General features: G+C 40.6%; 1 protein-coding gene across 1 annotated transcript in view; it reads right to left on the bottom strand.

The window, feature by feature from the left end:
* spag1a (sperm associated antigen 1a) overlaps positions 1–10,291 on the bottom strand; it is a 14,436-nt gene extending 4,145 nt beyond the window's left edge. The window contains exons 1-7 of the mRNA XM_019263298.2: positions 9,800–10,291; positions 8,054–8,153; positions 7,272–7,424; positions 6,034–6,191; positions 2,788–2,929; positions 504–630; positions 277–414 (exon numbers count right to left, since the gene is read on the bottom strand). Coding sequence (XP_019118843.1) covers positions 277–414; positions 504–630; positions 2,788–2,929; positions 6,034–6,191; positions 7,272–7,424; positions 8,054–8,153; positions 9,800–10,151 — 1,170 coding nt within the window. The 5' untranslated portion in view covers positions 10,152–10,291. The remainder of the gene's footprint in view (positions 1–276; positions 415–503; positions 631–2,787; positions 2,930–6,033; positions 6,192–7,271; positions 7,425–8,053; positions 8,154–9,799) is intronic.

Raw genomic sequence — 10,291 nt, 5'->3', positions numbered from 1 at the left:
GATTATACTCTTTATTCATTTTGAGAGGAAGGGTAATTAAATAATAAGTTCAGGTAAAAAAACACCCGAATTGTAAAAAACAATCTTTGGTGTCTGATGATGTTGACAAAAAACATAATCTAAAGAATATTTGAACTGCAAGGTTGTTCCAAAAATAGTTAGATAGCCAAAACTTTTTCCAAAGTATAGATTTAGTTTTTGAAACACAAATCAAATTCATTTCTTATTTGTCAAGAATCACTGAATGTGTGTGTGAATTTGTGTCAGTTTCTTTACCCGTGGTGTGTGTGCAGTGTTGTCCAACAGGCTCTGTCTCAGCAGGACCGTCACCACCTCAAGCTCCTGCTCAGCCTCCCGAACGTTCGGATCCAGCTGGAGGACTTCCTGGAGGTCACTGCTGGCCGACAGGTAGTCCTAACACAGATATGCACATTATCAATAAGCAGATGCAAAAACTTATCTAATCTAAATGTTTCAACAGAATGAATGTGTGTTTAAGGCACCTGTAAGCCTTTATGAGCCAGAGCTCGTCTGTAGAAGGCTTTCTTGTTGCCCGGCTCGAGCTGCAGTGCAGAGTCACAGTCCTGTTTAGCCTCTTCAAACAGATTCAGTTTCAGGAAGCAAATGGCTCTAAAGAAAAAAAGAGGACTCAGAGGAGTCAGAGAAAGCAACGTGTTCATTCCTGTTATTCAGGATACTGCCACAGATAATGGTAAACTGGTAATTAAACTTATGGGTTAAGTTATTGGTAATGTCCATATTTATTATGTATGTATTTATGCAAGCAAATAAAAAATATCAATAAACAAATAAAACTAACATTTATGTTTAGTATTTTTCATGATGCCAAGATCTGTTATAAAACTGATGCTGACTGGCCTCGGTCTTAGAGGCAAGATTATATTTGTATATCATATTCTATTATTTGCTGCCATCAACAGCGATGACTGGAGTTGACACAAGGACGATCATGTGGTGCCCTCTGCTGTTTTCTATATTATACTGTTCTTAAAGGAGACCATCAGCCAGCTCAGAAACCCTCTTTCTAGAGACTTAGTTACTTTAGATGGGATTACCCTGGCCTCCAGCTCCACTGTAAAGAATCTTGGAGTTGTTTTTGATCAGGATTTGTCCTTTAACGTCCACATAAAACTAATTTTACATCGTGTCTCAAGCGGATGCAGAAAAACGAGTCCACGCATTTGTTACTTCAAGGCTGGACGATTGTAACTCTTTGTTATCAGGCTGCTCCAATAAGTCTCTTAGGACTTTGCAGCTAATTCAGAATGCTGCTGCACGTGTTCTGACAGGAACCAAGATCAGAGATCACATCTCTCCCATTTTGGCTTCCTTGCATTGGCTGCCTATTAAATCTAGAATAGAATTTAAAATTCTTCTCCTTACTTACAAAGCTCTTCATGGTCAGGCACCATCATATCTAAAAGAGCTCATAGTACCTTACTACCCCTTTAGAACACTGCGCTCTCAGGATCCTGGGTTCCTTGTGGTTCCTATAGTCTCCAAAAGTAGATTGGGAGCCAGAGCTTTCAGCTATCAGGCTCCTCTTCTGTGGAACAAACTACCATTCTGGGTTCAGGAGGCAGACACGGTCAACACCTTTAAGAGTAGACTTAAGACTTTCCTTTTTGATAGAGCTTATAGTTAGGGCTGGCTCAGGTCATTCCTTAAGGACTAGACTGCCGGGGGACCCCCCCTCCCTCCCCTCTCATTTTATCATTCATCATTCATTCATTTGTTCTGTATACGTGACATCTATTGCACGTCTGTCCGTCCTGGGAGAGGGATCCCTCCTCTGTGGCTCTTCCTGAGGTTTCTTCCACATTTTTTCCCTGTTAAAGGTTTTTGTGGGCAAGTTTTTCCTCACTGGAACCAAGGGTCTAAGGACAGAGGGACACTCCCTGTACAGATTGTAAAGCCCTCTGAGGCAAATGTACTTTGTGACTTTGGGATATACAAATAAAATTTGACTTGATTTGATTTGATTTGATTTTTTGGCTCTTTTTTATAAGCAGATAAATGAAATCTAATCACATTATGTCTCTACAGTAACAACTCTGCTGCTTGATATTAAGATAGCGAGAGGGCTGTTCTTGTTTGTGGATACTGTTTTATTGGTGACATAGGAAGTTAATATCACTCAGCATCTTATGAATGATTGTCTATCTCTACACTGAGCCTACAGTACTGTGTCTAATGGTGCCTCTGAAGCACTCATTGTTTTTTTATTAACACTCAACATGTGGAAATTGTCACGGATACAAAAATCAAACAATCCTACACAGTGTGCAAGTTGTCTAGGTTTGTTTTTAAGTGGTTAAATGTAACTAAGTACATTTACTACTATTACTATGAAGTATTATAGATAAATACAAATTCAAAGTACTTGTATTTTACTTGAGTATTTCCATTTTTTGCAACTTAATACTTCGACTCCACTACGTTTGTCTGATAGCTTTTGTTACTAGTTACTTTTCACAACATTTTTGGCCTTCCTGTCCATTGAAAACCATGTATCTCTACATTTGGTGATAATGAAACTGAATTTTTCTAAAAAACGGGAGGATTAAACTTAAAATTCTCATACTTCTTCAGCTTAATTAACTACTTTAAAACCCCATTTTGATTAATCGGAAAATTCATTGTCATAATATTACATTTTGCTGATAAAACTTATTTTATTATATATTTTTACTTGCGGGACTTGTACTTAGAGTAGAATATCTGATAATCTGAATACTTCTTCCTCGCTGGTTGTTTGATGCGTACCTGTTCGTGTAGAGAGCACATTCCTCTGGTTTTATGGTGAGACATTCACTGTATTTCTGCTGAGCCTCCTGGAATTGACCTTTCTTCACCAGATCGTTGCCTTCCCGCTTCAGTAAAGTATAGCTGGCCTCTTTTCTTCTGGCTGTTGGCAGACATAAGCAATTTAGAAAAAAAAATCAATACTGAATAAGATGAAAGAAGAAACAGTCATACGTATTGGTCAAAAGAAACAAATAGAATTCCTGAAATGTTTCTCTTTTCTTTCAGTGACTGATGACTTCAGCATCAGTGGAGGTTATTGAGATGTCCCACATATCAGGGTGGACTATTGAGCATTGTTTGTCTGCAAAAAGCTTTTCCCATCAGTTCAGTGTACAAACTTTTTCAGGAGTGATCAATAGATCCATCAGGCTGTCAGCAGAGAGCCTGAAGGGCCCAGACTCCTGCTTACTGTGCTCTCTGTTGTGCTGAGAATGTCACTATATCTAATGAGTTGGGGAAATGGATGGATACATCCACAGATAAAGAAGAAAACTGGGCTCAGCAAGGCCTGAAATTCACACTCTACATATACATGTAGCCTCTGGCTGAGAAGTGAGAAGTCATGTGACAGCGACAGCTGTGACAAAAAACTGCTGTGTAGCTGAGAAACTACGTCCATAAAGCACCAGCAATCTACATCAACCACCTCTGCAGCTGATAAAAACTTGATTTAATACAACGCTAAAGACAAGAAATTTAATGAAAAAGAAACCTGTAATAAAGTCAGAGGTGGTGGTGGGAACTTCTGGTGTTGTAATGTCATCTTGTTGCCAGAAAATGTATTTTAAGGACCAAAATAATCACCTGTTATTAGTCTATTAATATAATTTGTCTGTTTATGGACAATAAAAGCATACAACAGTACAATATCAAACATGTGCAGGTAGACTGAGCTTTTTTTTGGTGCTAAGAGAATGAGAGTTCTTACAAGCGTCAGGCGAGTAAGATCATTTTTAATATCAACATCAGCAACAGCTCAACCACTGTACAGCACTTCTAATTATCTGCAGCTATTTAAAGCACAGTGCTCTCTCACACAGAGAGGAAGATACAATAAACAAACTCAGGTCTTCCTTTGCTGTCATTTTAGAAACAGACCTCTGGTTCAAGTAAACCACCGAACCACAGAGAAAAAGTTCACACATGAAGATTAGAAAGAAATGATCTTCTGAACAGAAGCAAAGTGAAACTGAAAGACTAGAACGAAGGGAGGCTGCTTTACTTTTAATCTGTCATAGTAACTAAGTTCTAGACTTTTTTAGGGGTAGTCCGTGATCTTTAGAGGGAGATAGTAGGTTAGGGTTGGGGTTGGCAGTTAGCAGTAACAGTATAGACAGCACAATAGTGTATATCATCTGAAATCTTGACCCTAAATGTATTGTTATTAGGTTTTTCTAGTATGTAATATGTAATAAACTGTGTATATTGGCGTAGAACATTATGCTATAAGTATATGATGACCATTCCTATTCTCTATTATGTTTCCTAAGTTGCTGCAGTTGTAAGTTGGTGGGGTTGTTACACAGATTTGCTGTATAATTTAATAAAAATGATCAAATACCCCTCTATAATAGCACATTAAGACACTAAAACCTGTAGGAACACAACAGAAAAACCATGCTGTGAGTTGGTATGAAAAACTTTTGACATTTAGAGATTTCTGTAAGAATTGCTCCCAGTGATTGGATTGGATTGGAGTGCTTCTGTTCTGGAAATTCCTCAGAAACACCCTTATTGTCATTATCATAGGAAAGCCAGCTGTCATCTAAATGTCTCTAGTTTGTGGTTGTACAGTTTCATGATGCTGTGATTATCATAGAGGTCAAAATAGGTCATGTTATACAGAGAGACCAAGTTTAGAAAAATGTCTTACTGCAATGAAATGACTACTTTAAAGACATAAATAAAGCTGGCCTCATTAAATCCACAAGCATCTCAGCTTTCCAGTCAGCATAAATAATCAAATATACACACACACACACACACACACATACATTTATACTGAAGGAAAAATATTCATGTTTTTTGTCCAAAGCTGCATGGGATCAACATAATATGGGCACATCTAAGGGGAGGTGAGACCTTTTAAAATGACAAGCTAGCATGACTTGGTTGATACCAACAGATGCCTGAGGTTTGTAGTTCCATATGATACCAGTGTCTTCTACGACTATCTAGCTTTAAAATGAGCCACGGACAGACAGTCAAGCCAGGGACTGCAAGATTAGACTACTACAGGTGGAGAGAGTGATGGAGAAAATGATACTGAATGTAACCGTAAGAGTCTCCAGCTGAGGAAACACAATCTTACAACATAACATGTTTTGACTCATCGGTTCAAAACAAAACAAGTAAAACAAAATGGCTGACTATCAAACTACTGACTTACAGTCCCTAGTCAGACCTGCAGACGTCTGTATCTGTGGTATTTTATCTTTTATCTTTATTTTATCTTATCAAAGAATTCAGTTTGCTGTGACATAACATGATTTAACTAATAAATATGAAGTGTTTAACACTGATGTTAAACTACTTCCTATCTGTTTCCCCAGCAACAGCAATGTGCTATTCTGAGATTATCTCTGTCCTGTCTCTGTGCTGTAGTCATTAAGACTTTATATATGTGTGTGTGTCAGTTCAGGGCACATGCTAAGCCTGTGAATGGAAACTGTATGCCATGCGTATAAATGAAGCAATTTATCTGATCGTTTTTATAACATATTTACTGCACTACGTGTATTTAAATATATTTGAATAAATATATGATACATATGGAGCCTTCTGGTCTGTGGGAGCCGGAGCAGCCTACAGGAAACCTGACCTGGATTGTTCCATTACAGCAGCACTACACTCTGTGGATCGCCTTCCCGTCTACATTATTGATGATCCAGCCAGCCAGACACACACACACACGCACGCACGCACACACGCACACACACACACACACACACACTCTCTCTCTCTCTCTCTCTCTCTTTCAAACAATCACAATCTCTCAGCAGGAGAGCCTTCACCTCTTCTCAGCTTTTACACACTGACTTTCACCCTCTGACTTCTGCTGCTACCCTCTTACGTATTTTACAAAATTTGAAAAGACAATAAACAGACAGGAAGAAAAAAACATAAACGTGTCCAGGTTCTGTCAGAACAAGAGAACGTGTGTCCTCATGTGTGAGGGAACACTAGCTAACACAGCATCCTGACCTTCTTCCTGTGCAGCCCTGGCAGCTCGGGCTTGAGCCACTTCAGCGCTGACCGGTTTGTCTCTGTGTTGCTGCTGGACAGACAGAGGGACGACGGGAATCTCTGGAAGTTTTTCCCTCCACCCAGGTCCGTCCTGTTCAATGAGCATCTTGGTAATCCTGACAGGAGACACATACAGCATAAGTACAAACATATCTAATTTTTATATATAATTAGCTAGATTAACACTGTGGCACTGAGAACAGCTATATAGAATTCAACCATCATTCATTTGGGTCTTTTCACCTTGTTGTTGTTCCTACTGTGACATTAAATATGACACATGATACATGAAAAATGTCCTTTGTGAAAAAAGACCTGTCAGTCATGACTCACTCACATGGTTCACACCAGGTCTGAAGTGAAAACACCTATGTTCCCTACGCCCTTTGAAAAAAGGATGGTAGTTGTGTCTCAAATCCACAGTCTGTCTGTAGTATAGTGTCTGTAGTGTGTTCAGACTGGAAGAAGTGACAAATAAAGTCAAACTAATTGTGGATTAGTGGTGAAATAGCTCCAGGAACACCACAGGAAATAAATCAATACATTTTGATGTCTCTTTGTGGAGATTTTATCAGTAAAAGCATCCTAAAGGCTTGATTTTATTCATATAAGTGTGTTTATTTCTTGTATATAAATGGAAAAATAGAGTACTATATGGCTTTATATTGAATACCATTTGGATGTGGTATGAGAACTATCCATGGTGCTGAATGTGTTGCCTTTTTGTGCAGGTACGTGTGGCCTTCAGACCCCCCCCGGGCTTCCAGCCAACAACTGATACACATTTTTCTTGCATCTGTCACACAGGCCAGTAACTCTCTAACGTAACCGGTCATCCAAACCTAATACAGCAGCTGATCCCAAGAGGAGCTAGTCAGGGAAATCAGCTTCTTCAGTGTTTGGTTGAATGAAAATGTGCAGATTCTAAGGCCTCAATGGCATGTGATTAATCAGCTCTTCAACCCTCATTAACTCCAAGATACTAAATATACTGCATGGCATGCTGGGAGGAAAGTACATAAATGATGCACACCACAGCTGCTATGAATGAAGAAGATAAAGATGAGTCTAATCTTTCATATATAAAAATGATTTAACTTCAACGCTTTTGAATGAACTCAAACCTTAAAACTAGATTTTTAACAACTCACAGAAGCCACATGAAGTAGCTACAGTTTTGGCTGTTTTCATCTGACCTGTGGACGCTGTCATGAGCCGCCTGTACCCCGGTGTCTATCTGCAGGACGGTCTTAAAATCCACGTAGGCCTTTCTGTAGCGCTCCAGTGACTCATAGGCCATCGCTCTGCGCAGGAGGGGCTTCAAGGAGTACGGCTGCAGCTCCAAAGCCCTAAGAGGATCAGAGAGACGCACATACAGAGGATCAAACTGTCTACACCTGCACATTGTTTCATAGGTTTAACTGGGCTGATCTGCAGCTCTCCATTCATAAACATGCGAGTGAGTACTTTACTCTAGACAGAGATTCCTGCAGCCTCCTCACAGCACAGTCACAGAGTTTATAAGGGTCAACTAAAGGTGAAGTACATATGAATACAAATGAAGAGTATGTGAAAAAACATTTAAAGTTTTGTGAAAATTATGACACAAAGTGCAAGTTTATCTCATACAAGCTGAAATATATGCAAATATAACTTAACTATGAAGAAAAGCAGAACTCCACAGATTTTACTTATTAAGTAGGCTTTTGTAGCTCAACAGGGAGCTGCATGTAATCCAATAAACTGCCTCGAGTCAAGTCACTTGAGTCAGCATTGATTTGGATCTGAGGACTGAAAGCTTGAAAATGGAAAAAAAAACAATGTGTGGAGTAAGAAAGCAGCAGGCTCATCAGACTGCTCGTCACATCCGGTTGACGCTCTATTATCCGCCGCTAACACAGGACACATGAATCTCTCACCAAACTGTTGGCAGTCAAGTTGCAACACGCATGCACAGAGCTGATACTTTATAACATACTTGGTGCAGTCCTGTATGCAGTCTGTGCTGCTGCCATCCTTCAGGTAACAGGCCGCTCTGTTGGAGTAGAGAATACACAGGTCTTCGGAACTATCGACGCCTGCGGGAGAACAACCAGAACACACTTATCTGAAAGAGCAGAGGCTGAAAGATCATCTTTGAGCTCAGTAGTGTAACACATGGGTGTAAGGATAGGTTAGTAATATGAGATCTTGTTAAGTTTTGCTGTGTTTTGTGGCTTTAGTCTTTAGAGGTTCAGACCCAGGAGAAAATGGTACAACAGAGATAGCTCAATTTAAAGAGATGCTGAGGGGCTGACTGCTAGACAGATAAATGGTTGTGCTATCAGTCCCTCAGGTCGAGTCATTTTCTACTCTGTCCTCTGTCCTCTGAGGCTCCACTGCAGTTTCATAACAGAGCACCAGTCATTATAGGCTGCTTCAGTGCCCAAAACTGATGCCAACAGTACTTGTACTCCTCCATGTGTATCTATATCTTAAGGATCATCACACTTTGTTTTCAGTGCTGTCCTTCGAGGGTCTCTCTGCTACGTCTACTATGACATGAAGTCTAGTCTAATCTTTTTTTTTAGCCTGTGTCCTGTACAGCAGGAAAGGCCTGCCAGTCATGAGAGTAAAAGTTGGCTGAGTGCTCTTAAAGGTGCAGCATGACATTCAGTCTTACCTAAGAGCCTAGCACATGACTCCTATCTACGGTCAGTGGTGTAGCCTCGTGCCAACACTCCACTGCATTCACAAATCACCATGACGCCTCATGTCTCAGCTGCACTTTTTGGGTGTTCGACCTAAAACCTCATCATTACGGTTCACCCATCCACGCAGGTGACTGCTCGGAAGAGTGAACTCATCATGTAGGATGTAGGAGGGTAAGCACTGTCATGTTTATTCTGTGAATAGAGGAAATTGTGCAGCAAGAGCATAATGCATTGAAAATTGACATTGGATACTGTGGATTGTGGAGCCAAATGATACTGTGAGTCAACTTGTATCTGATAGCCTTATGAGGGCTAGTTGACAGATGCTCCAAGAGGCTTTCTGTGTGTCTCTGAGCCATCGATCTGTTGTTGTTGTTGTGACTTGTTGGCCATCAGAAGCTGCTTTTGAAGATTTGTCTTCACCAAAAAGCACATCAGAGTCAAGTATTTTACTCCAAAGATGCTTTTAAAACAGGTATGAATAAGTCAAGTATAAGGCTCTGTATGAGTAACATTATTATTATGGTTTTGACTGTATTACTTCTTTCTAAAGCTGAAACTGTGTTATCAGTTACATCAGCAACAATGTTGATAATAGAAAATTTCTTTGTAATTTTTCAGAAATGTATGATTCTGACTTCTTAAATGTGAACGTTTTAAAGGTTTGTTGTTTTGAAGGAGTTTTGGACAGCTAGTTGGACAAAACAAGCATTTTGAATCATGAGGTGACAAGTTTCTGAAATTTAATGGACCAAACTATTGATTGATTTATGAAGAAAACAGTTGCAGCCCTTCTCTTAACTGTCATTTACTGTGACATGCATTAAGCTCTCACGTGGTATGTAACTGTTAGTGTTACTGACAGTGTTATTTCAGGTTATTACAGGTTTTCTTTGGTGATGCAATACACAAGTTATTTTACAGTTTAACTGAAATGTGTCTAATCAACAGAGGTGTCTCTCTTCAGATAAAATACTGATCATGAGGTGAATTATCTAGGAGAATACACAAACTGTTCATATGTCTCCCACCTGCTTCAGCACATCCATCAATGGCCTGTGTGTACTTCTCCAAGGCGTCTCCAAACTGGCCATGTTTGAAGAGGTGGTTCCCTTCATTCTTGAGCCGGGCCAGGTGAGGAGGAAGGGCCCCAGCAGGGGCGTCCAGGTAACTTGTGTCCACTGCAGGGCTTCCCTGCTCCTCTTGTCCACCAGCAGGGCTGTTTTGCCTGCCATTGGCCACCCCCTTCTCCGAAGCTCCGGGAGTCTGGGGCTTTTCCATGTAGCCTCCACCCCGGCTTCTCGTCCCGCTCCCTCCTGTGGCCTGATCCGACCTACCTCCACCTGCTCCGCTGCCCGGAGGCTTCTCCTGTGCGTTCCCCATAGCTGCACTCCCTCTGCAGTGTGTTCAAACTCTTCCTCCCTCCCTGTGTCTCCCTCTCGCAGATCGCAGAGCTGCAGCTACATCTGCTCTTGGCTGGGGATTTCTGTTAGACACGCCCCCGGGATGGGATGTCGTGTGTG

This window comes from Larimichthys crocea, chromosome XIII (genome assembly GCF_000972845.2).
Source record: "Larimichthys crocea isolate SSNF chromosome XIII, L_crocea_2.0, whole genome shotgun sequence".
Taxonomy (NCBI): Eukaryota; Metazoa; Chordata; class Actinopteri; family Sciaenidae; genus Larimichthys; species Larimichthys crocea.
The sequence above is the reverse complement of the archived record's forward strand: the minus strand, read 5'-3'. Positions and strand labels throughout refer to the sequence as shown.